Source organism: Oryctolagus cuniculus, chromosome 5 (assembly GCF_964237555.1).
Source record: "Oryctolagus cuniculus chromosome 5, mOryCun1.1, whole genome shotgun sequence".
NCBI classification, from domain to species: Eukaryota; Metazoa; Chordata; class Mammalia; order Lagomorpha; family Leporidae; genus Oryctolagus; species Oryctolagus cuniculus.
The window spans coordinates 47,363,735-47,381,812 of record NC_091436.1 but is presented as its reverse complement, the minus strand read 5'-3'; the positions used below and the strand labels follow the sequence as shown (position 1 = coordinate 47,381,812).

Sequence of the window (18,078 nt, the reverse complement as noted above, 5' to 3'; positions counted from 1 at the left end):
CAGAGTCAATAGAGCTGGCTGATGAATTGGATGTGGTAAGACAGAAGAGAAATGACTGATTATATCTTTTATATCAAATGGGTGGATGGTGATGCCAAAAACCAAGGAAGACTAGTCTTGAAGGAGGGGTAATTTTGAGAGTTAAAGTGAAGATATCTTTTCTTTTTTAAAAATGTTTAGGGGCTGGTGCAGTGGCACAGTAGGGTAATATTCAGGCTACAGTGCCAGCATCCCATATGGGCACTGGTTTGAGACCTGGCTGCTCTTCTTCCAATCCAGCTTTCTGCTGTGGCCTGGGAAAGCAGTAGAAGATGGCCCAAATGCTTGGGCCCCTGCACCGGCATGGGAGACCAGGAAGAAGCACCTAGCTCCTGGCTTCGGATCCATCATTTGGGGAGTGAACCAAAGAAGGAAGACCTTTCTCTCTGTCTCTCCCTCTCACTGTCTGTAACTCTACCTTTCAAATAAATAACTAAAATCTTTAAAAAATTATTTATTTATTTATTTACTTACTTATTCGAGAGGCAGAGTTACAGACAGAGAGAAGGAAAGAGAAACACAGAAATCTTCCATCCATTGGTTCACTCCCTAAATGGTTGCAAGGACCAGGAATGGACTGATTGAAGCCAAGAGCCAGCAGCTCCTTCTGGGACTCCTACGTGGGTTCAGGGGCCCAAGCACTTGGGCCATCTTCCACTGCTTTCCCAGGCCATTAGTAGGGAGCTGGATTGGAAGTGGAGCAGCCTGGACTCGAACCATCACCCATATGGGATGCCGGCACTGCAAGTGAAGGCTTAACCTACTATGTTACAGCACCAGCTTCAAGAGAGAGTGAAGATTTCTGTTTCCTCCATATTCCATTGAGATTCCCACAAAGCATCTAAATGGGCATGTTCTTTTAACTGTTCAATATTTAGGTCTGAGGGACCAGAGTGGTGGAAAAACTTTGAGAGATGTATAATTCTGAATATTTGAATGTATATTTTCAAAATGTATTTTATATGATAAAGGAGAAACCAGTGCAAATGCAATTGTACTGTATCTTTCAGCCACATAAGTAGATTAGCTATTCAGTACACATGGAAGCAGAGATTATAAACAGAAGAGGAACCTTAGAAAGTTCATGCTTTTGATGTATATTTATGATATATCATAACTAAGCCTCAAGCAGGTTATGTGACTTTCCTAAGCTCACGAAATTAGTTGATGATAGAACCTCTAGGTCCAATGCTTTCATCTTTCTCACTACAGCAACTTATGTGGTATGTGTATGTGTCTTGTATGTGTCAATACAAAAAGGTCACTGTCATCAAGTAAGTTTAGAGTTAGTGATTTAAATTAAATCAGCTCTTTATGCTTCTTATAATAAGTTTTCTTTTTTCAAACCAAGATGGCTCATAGCCTTATTACAGAGATGTTAACATGCTTTTGTGCCTACAATCCTCTGTGGATGGGACATACAGCATTTCTTTATTTCATTTACTTGATGAAGAAGTATCTTAAAGAATGACTTTCCTGTGAGGCACTCTGAAAATGTTGCACTGTACATCATAATTCAACAAAAAAGAAAAAAAAAACTGAAGAGTAGAATCCAAGGAGAGATACTTAGGTAGGAAGAATTTTGTGAGACCCATTGAGGCTTAAATAGTTTTATTTAAAAGTGCAGATATTTAATGATGGTACATTTTAAAGGATGAAATAGGGAATAGTTTTTGGTAGAACTGCTATTGCAAGAGAGTTGTTGTTAGTAAGGTAGTGATTGAGGAAATGAAGGAGCCAGGAGAAAGGGAAAATCAGATGAAATACAGAAAGAAGGGGGATGATCAGTTGAGATAGCTTCCTGATGTGATATAAATGGCTAAGATCTAGGATCATGAAAGCATTAGACTTGGTTTTAGGAGCAGCAGGAGGTGCAGCTCCAAAGGTGTACAACCAGGAAATGTGCATGGGGCTTCCTGCTCAAAAAAGACTCACACTTAGTGTAATGCTTGATAATAGCCACCTTGAGCTCTTTAAATAATTTATGAACAAAGGGTGCTGCATTTTCATTTTTTTGCTGGTTGCCAACAAATTATGTAGCCAGCGCTGAGGAACACATCTTCCATGGTAATAGGCGGGAGGGCAAAAAGCATAAGCACAGATCACGGGATTTAGACATTTAATGGCAGGAAGTTGCGGAACTCCGATCTGACAGCTTTACTTTTTTCCCTGTGAAGTAGAAGGTGATATAATTGCCTCACAGCAAAGGACATAGAAAGGGTGCAGAATCTGAAGAGAGTGTGACCCAGCATAAGAAATGGTTAAGAAACCCAGACAGCTGGGGTCCAGGCTTGCCTGTCACTGACAAGCCCTCTGCCTTTGGGCCAGTCACTTACTGGTGTGTGCTTTAGTTTACTCATCTCTAACTGGAGATTGTAACAGCACCTCAGAAGAATACCAGGCACTTAGCAACTCTGCAGCATAGGAAAGTTGGTCAGGAGAATGAAGTTTTCTAGACCTGATCATCTCTCTCTTCTTTGCATAGTTTCCATATTTGAACGGAGGGCTATCTTGTAGTCATGAAGAAATTGACTGAGTTGGATAAATGAAAAATCCCAAATGTTTCATTCCAATGTAGTAGCAAATATATTTCAATATATTCCACGTATGAATGGAATGAAAATTTGTGTTTTTTTTTCAGATGTAAAAAAGAAAGATGAAGAAGCAACACAAGACCAACTGAAAAACCCCCAAAATGAAGAAAAATGAAGATTCATAATTTATCTAGAGTACTGAATGTATGCACAGCAAATGACCTAATGGTTCTGTTTTCCTGAGATGTTTGATTTGGTGGTAACTATGGTAACATTGAAGCCTAAGCAACATAGGTGTACTGGATAATTTTGTTGCAAAGCCACCTGCTTGGAAGGTAACCACAATGTAACCACAATGTCCTATGTAGACTATTAGAAGGAAGGTTACTCACAAACTGCATCCAAGAGAAAGGTTAAGAATGTGTGGTCACTTAAATGCATATCATTGTGTATACACTCAACAAAATCCACTGTTCTTTTTTAGATTTGTTTAATTAGATGTATTTGTCATTCCATTTCTATGGTGACGGGCAAACCATTTTTTTTTTTTTTTGTAAATGTGAACTAAACACCATTAATTTGAAACTTTATAGAATTTGTAGGATATTGAGATTTGGTGAGAAGGAATAGTAATATAGTGAAAAATTACATGGATAATGTGTTTGTTTTTAACCAAAAATACATTAGCTTTTTTTCCCAAGCCCTAAAAATGATTTGAAAAAATTGTAACTTGGACAGCATAAAATCTGTAGGATGTTTTGTGTGAAATATTTTGCTTCTGGTCTGTGCATAATGTGATTTTTCATGTGGAATCTTAAATGTGAAATTTATGAAAAAGTGTTTATATGGGACATACCAATTAAATGAATTTCACTATCTTCCTTAACTTTGGTGTGTGTATGTGTGTGTGTATGTTTTACCTTAATGTGAATTATACAAAATATTTTACTAGCTGCTCTACACTGTCTTTTCTTATTTTTAGGGCACTTGTGTATGTACAACTTGTTTTTAAAATAATCTTCTCAGGAATGCAGATCTTAATTTTTTTTATCTTTCCTACAGTAATAACATAGCTATAAGCATTCAAATAGTCAACAAAAATATCAAAATATATGCTTTTAATATATATTGAAGTATATATTTTAAAAGGAACAAAAACAGAACCAAAGCTTTAGTACATTTTGTTTTATTAGAAATTTTAGGAAAATAATAGGATTCTAATTTTTTTTAAAAATTGAATCATGAATTTATTTTCATTTTCAGATATATGCATGAAGTTATATTGTACTTAATTGTTGACTTAGGCCATGTCTGTATACAGCAGCCAAGTAAAGTCATTCACTATTAAAGAAATTTGTTATCAATACAAGTCTCCTTCATTTTATCTTCTCAAATGTATTAGGTGAGAAATGGTGACATATTTTAAAAGATGAAGGTAACAATCTGTACAGAGACCAGGGATTTTGCTAAGCTCCTAGGCATCCTATAAACCCTATAAAGTAGCCCCACAACAAAGAATCATCTGACCTGTATGTCAGTAGTGCTGGGGTTAAGAAATCCTAGGTAGGGTTGTGCTGTTGAAGTCACTGAGTTTGGATTCAAGTGAACTGAATCTAGATTCTAGCTCTTCTACTCACTAGCCCTGTAGTCTTTATATCATGATCTTTATATCATGTTTATAATTTTCATTTTCCTATGCTGTGGAATGGTATTAATTATGGTACATACATACTTTATAAGGATGAGGGGAGGTAATAAATGAGCCAATGCATGTAAAACACTTAAATAAAGCCTACAAAATAATTACCCAATAAATATAAGCTTTTATCACAATTTTTTATTTTAGATACTCTTACCATTTTTCTCTGGTAGTAGAAGTGGTGGACAGCTGATTTTATTAATTTGGATGTCTTTTGCCTTCTTCTATGATTGCACAACTATCATTAATTCTGCTTTTTTAAATAATATTTATTCGAAAAGCAGAGCCAGAGAGAGAGAGAGAGAGAAAGAAAGTCTTCCATCCACTGGTTTACTCCCCAAATGGTCACAATGGCCAGAGCTGCTCCAATCTGAAGGCAGGAGCCAGGAACTTCTTCTGGGTCTCCCACACAGGTGCAGGGGCCCAAGGACTTGGGCCATCTTCCACTGCTTTCCCAGGCCATAAGAGAGAGCTGGATTGGAAGTGTTGCAGCCAGGACTTGAACTGGTGCCCATATGGGATGCCAGCATTGCAGGCGGCAGCTTTACCCACTATGCCATAGCACCAGCCCCATCACTAATTCTTAATGCTGAGAAAAGACTGATGGAAAGGGACAATTTTTGGTCATTACAACATTAGCACTAAATCAGTAATGCTAACAAGTGGCTGACAAGTGATGAGTACTACCTTTTAATAGTGAGTCATCTCACAGATGTGTCTTATGACAGTTACTGCAACATAACATATTCTGAGTCAGTTGTAATACAGCTCTTGGACAATAGTATTACATAGTATGTTGTCTCATTTAGAAGAACAAAAGTGAAGCTGTTTCTTTCCTCTATTGCTGGTAGTGGCATACATGCTGAATGAAGTCTATCCTAAATCATTTATCCATCATAATGCACAAAATGATTTATATAATAAAGGTATTCTATATGACACAAAAAATTAAATTTGTTGACTATTTTTTTTAAATGTTCTTTATTTCTGGTCAAAACTAATTTGAAAGATGTACAACCAAGTGGACTTGCTAGTAGTTGTTAAACCAGTTAGATTTACCTCCCCAGTCATGGCCAGCACTAAACAGGTACAGACATCACCCTCAAGTCTAGAGCATGTTCTTCAAGGTCACAGCATGGCAATGACTTGATGACAGGATCCTCTGCGCCAGCAGGCAGGTCCAAAATGCACAGGCATGGCTAATCCACATGCCCCCAGTTATTTCTTCCAAATTCTACAGAGTCACTCTTCTTCCTCAGTGGAGGAGGGAGCAAGAAGCTCAGTTGCTCCTCTAATGAAAATTCCTCCCCACATGAACATGGAACCAAATGCCTGTTTACCTACCCTTCTTAGTTCGGCTCTAGAAGAATAAAAACAAATAAACAAGAGCAACTAGCTATACACACAAAGAATAACTAACTACACACACAAAGAACAGCTAATTGCACATAGAACAACTAGCTACACACATAAAGGAATAATTTGGATGCATCCAGAGAGCACATTCATATAAACAATTTTAAATTGAGGTACCTCTGGGCCAGAGTTTGGCATAGTAGTTAAATCTTTCCTTAGGATATCCTCATCCCCAAAGCCAGGAGTCAGGAAGGCGATCTAGGTCTCCTATGGGTGGCAGGAGCCCAGTTGATTGAACTATCACTGCTAACTCCCGGTTCTTCATTAACAAGAAAATGGAATCAGCAGTAGCAGCCAAGTATCAAACACAGGGCATTCCATTGTGCGATGTAGGCATCTTTTCTCTCTCTCTCTTCCTTTCTCTCTCCCTCCCTCTCTCTCTACCCCCTTCCCTCTCTCCCTCCCTCTTCCTTCCTTCCTCCCTTCCTCCCTTCCCCCCTTTCTCTCTCTCTCTCTCTTCCTGCTTTTTCCCCCAGAAACCTTTTATTCAAGATAGACAAACTTCATTCATTTCATAAATGCAACTTTAGGAGCAGAGTGATTCTTCCCACTGTACCAGCCTTCCCACCAGCACTCCCACCCTTCTTCCTCTTCCCTCTCCTATTCTCATTCTCATTCTCATTTTTTACTAAGATCTATTTCCTTTTTTAAAATGTCTATTTAATAAATATAAATTTCAAAAGTACAACTTTTGGATTGTAGAGTTTTTTTTTGCCCCATAACCACCATCCCACCCACAAACCATCCTATCTCTTACTCCCTCTCCCATCCCATTCTTCATTAAGATTCATTTTTACTAAGATCTATTTTCTTTAACTTTTATTTAATGAATATAAATTTCCAAAGTACGATTTATGGATTACAATGGCTTCCCCCCCATACCGTCCCTCCCACCCACAACCCTCCCCTTTCCCACTCCCTCTCCCCTTCCATTCACATCAAGATTCATTTTCAATTATCTTAATATACAGAAGATCAGCTTAGTATACATTAAGTAAGGATTTCAACAGTTTGCTTCCACACAGAAACATAAAGTGAAAAATAATAGATGATTTTTTTTAAATGATGATGAAATCAGATCAGACCTATTGTCATGTTTAATCCCAGTGAGAGTCAAGTTGGGAGTTGATAATTTCTTTTTTTTTTTTTTTATTTACAGAGAATCAGTTTAGTATGCATTAAGTAAAGATTTCAACAGTTTGCACCCCCATAGAAACACAAAGTGAAATATATTGTTTGAGTACTCGTTATAGTATTAAATCTCAATGCACAGCACATTAAGGACAGAGATCCTACATGAGGAGTAAGTGCACAGTGACTCCTGTTGTTGACTTTACCAATTGACACTCCTGTCTATGGCATCAGTAATCTCCCTATGCTCCAGTCATGAGTTTCCAAGGCTATGGAAGCCCTCTGAGTTCTCCGATTCTTATCTTGTTTAGACAAGGTCATAGTCAAAGTGGAGGTTCTCTCCTCCCTTCAGAGAAAGGTACCTCCTTCTTTGAAGACCTGTTCTTTCCACTGGGATCTCACTCACAGAGATCTTTTGCCAGAGTGTCTTGGCTTTCCATGCCTGAAATACTCTCATGGGCATTTCAGCCAGATCCGAATGCCTTTAGGGCTGATTCTGAGGCCAGAGTGCTATTTAGGACATCTGCCATTCTATGAGTCTGCTGAGTATCTCACTTCCCATGTTGGATCACTCTCCCCTTTATTTATTCTATCGGTTAGTGTTAGCAGGTGCTAGACTTGTTTATGTGCTCCCTTTGACTCTTAGTCCTTTCATTATGATCAATTGTGAACTGAAATTGATCACTTGGACTAGTGAGATGGCATTGGTACATGCCACCTTGATGGGATTGAATTGGACTGGTTTAATTATGTAATTAATACACAGTTATTCTTAAGTGTTGAAAATTAACTGAAATGTGATCCCTGTTAAACATAAGAGTGGGAATAAGAGAGGGAAGAGATGTATAATTTGGGACATGCTCAAGCTGACTTGCCCCAAATGGTAGAGTTAGAAACATACCAGGGGATTCCAATTCAATCCCTAAGATCTATTTTCAATTAACTTTATACACATAAGATTACACTAAGAGTTAACTTTATACACATAAGATTACACTAAGAGCCAGTTCCAAAAAAACAAATGCCATATGTTCTTCCCGATCTGTGGCAACTAATAGGGCACCTAAATATTAATCTAAAGAAATGAAATTGACACTTTGAAGGCAATGACTTTAAACAGCCCTTGTTTCGAATGTTGAGGAACAGGGTTTTTTTTCATCCTATTTGTTGAACTCTTTACTTAGTATAAACTATTTTCTAGCAAAGTAATTAAAAAGTTATTTCTGAGGAGCCCAAAGGAGAATGAGAGGTCAGAATCAGTAGTAAAAGCAGAACCTGATTTGCCTACCAACTTTTTAAAAAAAAATCCAGCTATTTTAGGTAACCTATGGTATTTTTGTTATATCAAGCAGACACTTTCAATAAGATATGTAGTTGGGGCTCATTAAAGAATGTCTCCATGTCCATTTTTGCCATTGTCTTTTATACAGGCTGCCTGCTTCAGTCAACAGCTATAAAGTCTTAATTATTACTGTGAGACAACCAAGCTAAAAGGGAACAATAGAGCCACAAAGTGGCTGCATGGAAACTGAACCCTGTGCAAAGGAGAAAAAACAAGAATGAAAAGATTCTATTTTGTGTCATATGCCCAGAAATATTTTTGTGATCTGAATAGGGAAGACGTGGATCTTCTTAGAATGTGACTATAACAGGAGGCATTCTACTTGCAAAAGGAAATACCTTCAGTTTTGTAGCTCAGGTGACTTGAGATAGAAGTGTAAGCAAAGTTTACTAACTTGTCCTGCCTATGGAAATCTGACTCCTCCAGTTCCAGTACCAGTTCCAGCACCACCATTTGCACTCATGACTTTGCTTAGATATTTTATTCCTTGTGCTTCAATTTCTCCAGTGTATAAAGTGTGAATTATTGTGAATAAATACTAATGAATATTATTGAATATATAATTAAATATAATATACTATTATGAATATTAAGATACTAATGAACTGCTAAGATAATGCCTGACACATAGAAAAAGTTATTATTATTGTTTGCCAGAGCATGAAGTGTGGTAAAGGCTTTAAGGCGAATATCCTAGATTTTTTTTCTGTTATTTGCCAGAACAGATTTCCACCTATTGATTTGCTTCCATTTCTTTCTGTCAGCAAATCTTTTTAGCTTCAGTGAGGATTGGTTTGTCAGTAGATTCCCTCTTTTCTAGAATTAATGACAATAACTCACAGAACATAAAAATCTGCAACCATTTTTAAGATAGAAACATTGGCCAAACAAAGGGTTGAGGCATAGGTTGTTGCCACCTGTTTAAATTCTAGAATAGGGGCTGGCGCTGTGGCACAACAGATTAATGCCCTGGCCTGAAGTGCTGGCATCCCATATGGGCGCTGGTTCTAGTCCTGGCTTCTCTTCTTCCGATCCAACTCTCTTCTGTGTCCCTGGGCCCCTGCATCCACGTGGGAGACCCGGAGGAGACTCCTGGCTCCTGGCTTCGGATGGATGCAGCTCCAGCTGTTGTGGTCACTTGGGGAGTGAACCAGCAGATGGAAGACCTCTCCCTCTGTCTCTACCTCTCTGTGTAACTCTGACTTTCAAATAAATAATAAAAAAAAGTCTAGAATAGATTTGTTACTGAGTATATGTCAATAGGAATAACTATTATAGTAGTACTTTCAGTGACTGGTGATTACTAAGCACATAATAGATCCTTTTGAAGTTTCATAAAAATCATCAGGGGGCAGGCGCTATAGTGTAGTGGGTAAAGCCATGGCCTGCAGTGCCAACAAACCATGTGGGTGCTGGTTCAAGTCTCAGCTGCTCCTCTTCTGATCCAGCTCTCTGCTATGGCCTGGGAAAGTAGTAAAATATGAACCCATGTGGGAGACCTGGAGGAAGTTCCAGGCTCTTGGCTTCCAATCAGCTGTTGCAGCTATTTGGGGAGTAAACCAGTGGATGGAAGACATCTTTTATCTGCCTCTGCCTCTCTGTAACTCTGCTTTTCAAATAAATAAATCTCTTTTAAAAAAACAGACAAAATAGTTGCTCATGTTTTTTCATTTTACAGATGCAGAAAACGGATTCAGAGTGCCTTTTGGAATTCACGTGAGAAAACAGAAACAGAGATGCAGTACAGTGACCCAGTCACAATGTGTGCTACCTCTCTTGCACCAGGTGGCCCCTCTGCTCCCAAACCAGCTCATCCATGACTCCTACGGAATTTGTCTGAATTCCACTCAGGACTCCTGAAACAATGGCATAGTTATATATAGGAATAACAGCCCATGAATCATCATAAGGCATTGATATTTTAGCTCAAGCATTTTTATTTTTTGACATTTATTCATTCACCCTCTCATTCATTCATATTTTACCTTACACTAGAAAATAATTTACATGGGAACAAAGTCATCATGTAATTTGCAGTTAACTTGGAGAACCCTGAGGGAATGAAAATCTAGTGAGTAACTCAGGGCTCTTTTGAGTGGGGGTAGTACCTGGAAGAGGCAAAGGGGAGGAAGTCTGGATGTGAAGGAATATGGGCACCACACACAGACTTGACAGTTTCACATGTGGCCTGGAGTTGCCCATAATCACGAAAAGGGCATGCTGGCATCTGAGGGAGGCACAGGAATAATCTGGCACACATTAACAGTGAATATCTTAAAAAAAGGGTGCACAGGTGCAGAGTAATACTTCCATGGGGGTATGTTGAAGTGGTTGGATACTTTTTGGCATTACTGAGGGCAGGGCAGCCCCTGAAGTGCCAGCTCAGATTTCTGCTGGGGTCTCAGAGAACTATTCCTCTGATAGCTAGTAATTAATAAGCAGGGGCAAGGGAACGGGGTTGTTTCCACCTTAGAGTCCGTGGACTTGACTTTGGCAACTCTGAGAACGCTTTCATGGGGCTTTAAAAAATCTTGGCTTGCAAATATTCCTACTTTATCATACATTTTTTACCTAAATTGGATGTCTATTATTAGAGGGAATATGCTTTGCAAATCTTCTTTTTCTTTGATATCATAAAATTGTGGAAGACAATGGAAGGAAAAGCATGGGCCTATCAATCAATAAATGTGGATTTGGTTCCAAGATTTGACCTAACATTGGCCCAACTGACCATGTAAGGTACTTTATTTTCTTCCCAGACAACTCTCAATTGTGACAAGTACTCATTGATGACACTAGGTGGTGCTCATGCTACATGTCTTGCTGACTTCACAGCTACCGGATTTCATGAAGGTTGAGGTTTCCCATTTGTTTGCTTTACAAATTCAGCTACATATGTTAGGATTATTACTGAACAAAACAACAATTGTAAAAATATAGTATTTCAGATTTTTCCAAGACACAGTTTAGAGAGGAAAATGTAATGAAAACTATGCTAATTTCTGGCTATTAACTTTTTAGTATATCCTATGTTCTTAGGAACCAAAAGAGGGTGCTGTGATACATCTTAAAATTGCACTTGCTAGGAATACAAAGGCTGTGACTTTTTTCTCCCAGGCAACAATGAGTTCCTTTTTCTACATAACAGGGTCAACTGACTTTCTTTAAAAATTTAATTTGATAGTTAAGGACAAATGTTTTATTCATTACAATCTAATTGTAAACAGTTCTGAATTATCTACCAGAATAGATCTTTGATGCTTTTCAATTTAAAAGCACTATTTTCAACTGTGACTTTTAGACTTTGAAAAGCTGCGGGCAGCTTCAACCTAAGTAAATGGTATGTGAATATGCAGCTTTATTCTCGATGTAGGTCAAAATATCTCCTGGGTTTAACATTTTCTTCTTCCACTTAGGGGAAAGGTGGATCTCATGAAAGTAGAATGGGGGTTAAAAAAGTGATTATTCGTGGCCTTCAAAGGCGACAAGTGGAGAAAACTTTTCCCACAAATGTCTCTCCATGTGCAACGGAAAAATTGAGTGACAAAGGAAATGTTGGCCAAGTAGCATTGGCAAAGTACTGTTGGTGTAAGAGTTCCTGTACCACAGACTGTCATATCTAGGGTGTGTTCACTGGACAAGAAGTTTTGTCTTCAGTGATAAGCCACATGTGGGTTGGTAGTGAGGGTAGAGGAAAGATAGCAACAGCTAATACTTAATACACCGTTCCCAGTGTTTTGTGTGTATTTAATTCATATGATAGCTCTAAGCATGAACAAAGAGGCCCACAGAAATGCTTGCCACTGTAATAAATGTCAAAGCCAAGCTTCAAAGCATGGTGATTTCAGATTTTGTGCATTTAACTACTAAGCTGTATTATCTCCCTAAGTGAGAGAAAACACAGTGATTACTGTAAGCCAGACACTGTTCTCAGCACTCTATCCATATTAACTTTAATTCTACTACAATCCCATCATGTAGGTATTATCATCCCCATTTGACAGCTGAGGAAGTAGAGCATAAATCACCTAAAAATTTACAACAATGATAAAAGTTGAGGGTGTACTTAAAGAGAGGACTGACTCCCATTAAGACAAAGCGTGCTTCAAAGTTATTCGGCAGGTAGAGAATTCCGCTGTGATTCCATTCCGCTCGCCTCTTTTTGCTTCTTTTGTTCCCAATGATGTCATCCCTTCCACTCTGTCCCTGAGCAATATCACCTCTCTTTCTAATATTTTATTTATGTGAAAGGCAGGGAGATGGACATAGAGCCAGAGATGATCTATCTGCTGTTTCACTTCGCTCAAATTCCTTTAACAGCTGGGTGTGGGCCAGACTGAAGCCAGGAGCTGTGAACTCAGTTTGGGCTTCACATATGTGGTTCAGAAGCACAAATCACAGTCATCACAGCTAGCTCCTAAGATACACATAAGTAGGAATTTGGAAGTGCAGCCAGAAGTTCATCTCAGGCACTGTGTTATGGGCTATGCATGTTCCAAGCTCATCTTAACCACCCGTGCTGAAAGATCATTTCTATGTTAAGGTTTTTGTCTAAGCATGAGGATGAGTTTCTGTTCTTGGTAACTCTTGTCATAAAAAATAGCACTGACTGTAAAAGAAAAACAAGACACACTTAACTTCTCTGCCTTGAAGTCTATATCCTGCGATAGTGTTGCTTTAGCGACAAAGTTCTGGGCAACTTCACAGACCCACACCTGCTTCCCAGAAAGAACCTGCCCTCCTTGGGTGCCAACTTCTTGCCAGTCTTTCCATTTATTTACAACAGCCGAAGATGAACTTGGTCTCCTTGGGTGGTAATTAACAAAGCAAATGGCCTGATCTTCTGGAAAGAACATCTGCTTCTCTGCACTGAGTTTAGGTGATTGTCCAGGAGACAGTGAGGGTGGTGGGTTGCTCAGACAGAAATATCTTAATGGTAACTTTGCCTCCTAGCAAAAATGAAGCTCAAAGGGTAGATGAATAAGCTACCAAGAGGGACAATATCCAAAAGATAAAGAGAGGGAAGGGAAAGTTCTTTTCAATGCGCAGGCTCTTTTCATTACAAGTGCTCTTTAATTTCCTGGAATTTCTTTTTTTATGGGTAGAAAGTGTTACTAAAAAGTCTTCTAAATCTAGTTTGATGGTCTGATTCATGAGTTCATTTTAGGAGATATTTTAAGGAAATAGAATTGACTATCAGCAAGAATAACATGTGTACTCAGCATACAAATTCATTTTTTTGTTTCTTTATTTTTTTCTGTGCTACTTACTTCAGCTTCCCAAATGGAAGGAGACAGATTTGGCATTATGTGTGCAGCCTTCACAACTGTACATTTAGACAAATGGGTGATATCATTTTTTTATATTGATTATAGAAATTATCAAAATTTTTACAGCAAGTAATGCTATATAAAACTCATTCATTCATGTCATTCAATACTTTTCCACTGAGTGCCTTTGTAAAACTGTCCTCACACTTTCTTTGTTGCATCTCCAAGATATGAAAATAGTCTATTCCAAGCTGGCACACATGTGACTTACCTGTGTTTCATGTATGTTATTCTGTGTTATACTTGGAAAAAAAGCCATCCCATCTATGTGGTCAGGGATCATGATATTTCTCTTTTAAGACTTTAACCTGAGGCTGGTACTGTGGCATAGCTAGTAAAGCCACTGCCTGCCATGCTGGAATCCCATATAGGCGCTGGTTCAAGTCCTGGCTGCCTACTTCCAATCCAGCTCTCTGTCATGGCCTGAGAAAGCAGTAGAAGATGTCCCAAGTCCTTCCGCCCCTGAACCCATGTAGGAGACCCAGAAGAAGCTCCTGGCTTCAGACTGGGGCAGCTCGGACCATTGCAGCCATCTGGGGAGTGAACCAGCAGATGGAAGACCTCTCTCTCTCTCTCTCTCTCTTTCTGTCTCTACCTCTCTGTTACTTTGCTTTTCAAATAAATAAATAATCTTTAAAAAAGACGTTAATCCCTGAAAACAATCTTCCTGTTCCTCATCCCTCCAATCTGCCTATTCCGAGGGTGCTCTGTAGTCACCCTATTTGAGATCTGCTGGCAACAACAATAGTCTGGAGGAGAGAGAAGGATCAACCTTTGGTAGCTGCCTCCTGAACACAGGCCCTACCACAGGAGCTGGGCAATATGGCACAGGACACAAAGCAAGGTACAAAACACACGACAAAAGCAAGGTAAGCGAAGTAGGAGCCATTTCTGGGTTAGTCAGGTGGGTACCAGAGGTTGGATGAACATGGGTTTTGAGAGTGGATGGGAGTGGGGTGAGACTTTAGGGATGCAGAAGGCATATTTGTAGAGAGTGGGTCAGTGTGTTTGTAATTGAGAAGGAGAGAGAAGCAGTGTAAGATATGAGAATCGAGGCTGGAGATGAGGTTCAGAATAGATTCTAGGGACACAAGACACCCAGGCTAATCGAGGCCTTATCTAGTAAGAAAATTTAAAGAGTTTTTCTTTTTTAGCAGTAAACCAATGACCAATAGGATGAAAGTGATCCAACTCTTCTATTTCTCTTACATTTATAAATGAAAACACTTTCTGCCTTAGATGACAGTTAACAAAAACCAGCTGACTCTGTCACAAAGATCTTCACATCAGAGAACAAGATCTGCAAGCTGTAAGAAACCTCAGTCTACACAAATGCTTCATCAGCATTCAGATTCCCCTCCCAGAACACTGGACGTGCTTCTTGCATAGCTAACATCCTAGCTAGTAATCTGTTAACAAAAGCAAGCTCCCCCTAGATCAAAGCTTCTTTCCTTGTTTGTTTTTGGTGTTCTTTAAGAAGCAGCATTTCAAATCCCCTCAGCCTTGAGAGAGAGGAGGCAGATGTGGAAACTGCACTCTGAAACACTGTTGGCTGTAGCTCCAAGGCTTCTGCATTTTAATAAGCTGGGGATACAGCCATGCCATGGTAGCGTCAGTGAGCCGAATTTCCACATTCATGAAAGGTCTGCTGTTGATTTTCTAAAAAGGAACAAAACAGAAATGAGATGGTGGTTCACAGGCCAACTTTAAAGGCAAGTGCTTGTTTTGATCTTCTTCCTAAGGGAAAGAAAGTTAGATGATTGATAGAACAAGAGAGAAAAGCAGGAGAAGGAGAAATGCTAAAGGTCACATGGAAAGAAAACTGTGAAGATGTTTATTTAAAAATAAAGGTGACAATTAACCAGTCCCTGAAAAATAGAAAACAGAAGGAATTAAATATAACCATAATCTTCGCCAAATAGTTGCCCAGAAAACTTAACTAGGAGTGGTTCTCTCTCTATTAAATATTTGTTGAGCAATATGATGAATTGTGAATCTCTTGGCTTTACTAATATCAACTGGAACACATTCATTTCAGCTATAGTAGTTATGAGCACCATATTTTCTTTTTTTTAAGATTTATTTATTTATTTGAAAAAGTTACACAGAGAAAAGAGAGGCAGAGAGAGAGAGGTCTTCCATCCAATGGTTCACTCCCCAGATGGTTGCAATGGCTGGAGCTGCGCCAATCAGAAGCCAGGAGTCAGGTGCTTCTTCCAGTCTCTCACGTGGGTGCAGGGCCCAAGGACTTGGGCCATCTTCTACTGCTTTCCCAGGCCATAACAGAGAGCTGGATTGGAAGTGGAGCAGCTGGGTCTCAAACTGGCACCCAAATGGGATGCCGGCGCTTCAGTCCAGGGCATTAACTCGCTGTGCCGTAGCACCGGCCCTTGAACACCATATTTTTTATATTATGTTTCTCATAACAAAAGAGGTTGATTTCAAAAATTTTAAAGGACAATAAAAGTAAGATTAGAATGTAGAAACACAACCAGAGTGAGACTTTTGAAAATCAAGTTTGTCTAGGATGATACTTCAGAATATATAATACTAAGCAACAAACTGAGAAAAAGTAAACTAAGAAAGCAGTTCAAAGACCATTTTGCAGTGTAAGATAATTATAACAGTTTGTCCAGTATTCTGTTGAAAACCAACCATTTTCTTTCATGTAACATGCTTGTTAAATTGAAATCTTGTGGCATAGATGTTACCCAAAGCTTGTTCCCTATCCCTAGTGTCAAATCAATATGAGTACAAGATTTGGGGGTGAGGGAAAGAGAATATTTAATCTGTCGACAGATGAGAGGGTAGCAGGCCTCTGGATATCGAGGACTACTGCTCTGCTGGATACAGGTGTTTTGGGTGTTATTGAGGGTCTACAAGAAAAGGGGTGCTGGTATGGTGAAATCTCCAAAGGGGTGCAGGTCTCTAGTGTCAAGAGCCACGTCTTGTCGCTGGATGACAGAGCATTCCTTCTGTGTTCTGTCATGGTGGTATCTGAGGCGCACAGGTGGTGAGATGAGATCTGGCCTCACCAGGTCCTCCTACTCTGCAAAACAAGGTGAGATAACAGAACAAGAATTTGTGCCTTGGGACATGGGTAAATGGGAAGCCAGCAGTCCAGCCCTGAAGCATCAACTTCCCAGCTTTACATCTAAGTAGTAAAAATGGTCTGCTTAGGTTGTTTTATGCATGGTTATTCAGAGACAAGGTTTCACATTATGAAGCAGTTCTTTATCTTTCGTTAGTATATAGTTCCTATGGATCCTATGATTAGTGCTTTCCTTTCAATCAAAGAAATATAGAGAATAAAAAGATTACAAAGTGCTTCATTTGAATTTATCTTTCCTACAATTTACTGTGTTTTGCAGCAAATGGTAGTATTAAATTATCATTATTTGTCTCTCTTGTATCTCTTGGGTTGAATTCTTGGGGTGTGTGTGTGTGTGTGTGTGTATAGGACTACGGCCAGGGGAGGAATGGTTGTTTTCCATAATGATGCACACCATTTCTTTCTCCTAAACAAAAATAGGATTTAAAGAAGGTACGAGTTTTGCTGTTAGTTGGAATCATACTTTGGTGGTGTCATCTTATTTTTCCTTCACAGAGGTTTTCTATAACAGTAATTTGCAAAATCATATCCTATCCTGTGGAGCAGAATGCATCCTGAACTGTAAATATTTCTGGTCACAGATAAATTGGAAAAGCATAATATAAAACAAAACGAAAGAAAAAACTAACGGCTTTTGGCAAATGTTTGAATTTCCTTTTTTGAATTCACTTTTTCATTTACTCATTATCACATTGACATTGCTTTGTTACTTCCAATTGTTATAACAAAGAGAAAAGTCAGAGCCAGCGCTATGGCATAGTAGGTTAAGCTTCTGCATGCGGTGCCGGCATCCCATATGCAAGCAGGTTCAAGTCCTGGCTGCTCTACTTCTGATCCAGCTCCCAGCTAATGTGCCTGGAAAAGCAAAAAAAAAAAAAAAATGGCCCAAGTGCTGAGGCACCTGCACCCACTTGGGAGACCCAGAAAAAGCTCCTGGTTCCTGGCTTTGGATCAGCCCAGCTCTGGCCATTGTGGCCATTTGAGGAGTGAGCCAGTGGATGGAAAACCATTCTCTGTCTCTCTTTCTCTGTCTGTAACTCTGTCTCTCAAATAAGTAAGTAAATAAATAAATAAAATTTTTTTTTAAAAAAGGGTAAAGTCTTGTTCATAACAAGAACCATAGTAAAGTGAATGTAATATGCAGATGCTCAGTCATCTGTCTAGATTAAGGTGAAGATAGTTTCCAAAACAGGAATGTGCCAGAGAGTGCCAAGAAAATCCTGGTGCATTTTCACTTTGGTTGTATTTATATATTTTTCTGGGTTTAGGTAAAATTGAGGAAAAAAGTCGGGTATTTATACATATCTGTGCATATTTTACATTTAGATACAGTTTATGTACATATATATACTGTCTTGAGCATATGTTTTAGTGAGCAAGACATTTATATATTTTAAGTGTAAGTAAATAAATTTCACAAAAGAGCAAACAATCTAGTTCAAAAATAGTGATTGTAATAAAGCAAGTAATGTTGG

At 38.9% G+C, this 18,078-nt stretch overlaps 1 protein-coding gene across 14 annotated transcripts in view; it reads left to right on the top strand.

Moving 5' to 3' along the window:
• The window catches only part of PKIB (cAMP-dependent protein kinase inhibitor beta), a 136,743-nt gene extending 126,143 nt beyond the window's left edge, over nt 1–10,600 (top strand). For 12 of the 14 annotated variants that reach the window (XM_008263451.4, XM_070073646.1, XM_070073643.1 and 9 more), the window contains one exon: nt 2,681–3,459. In XM_008263451.4, coding sequence (XP_008261673.1) covers nt 2,681–2,748 — 68 coding nt within the window. In that variant the 3' untranslated portion in view covers nt 2,749–3,459. Of the gene's footprint in view, nt 1–2,680; nt 3,460–3,836; nt 5,221–9,839 lie in introns of those variants that run through there. The other 2 variants (XR_011388544.1, XR_011388545.1) reach the window with 2 other exon arrangements.
• The last annotated feature ends 7,478 nt before the right edge of the window (nt 10,601–18,078 follow it).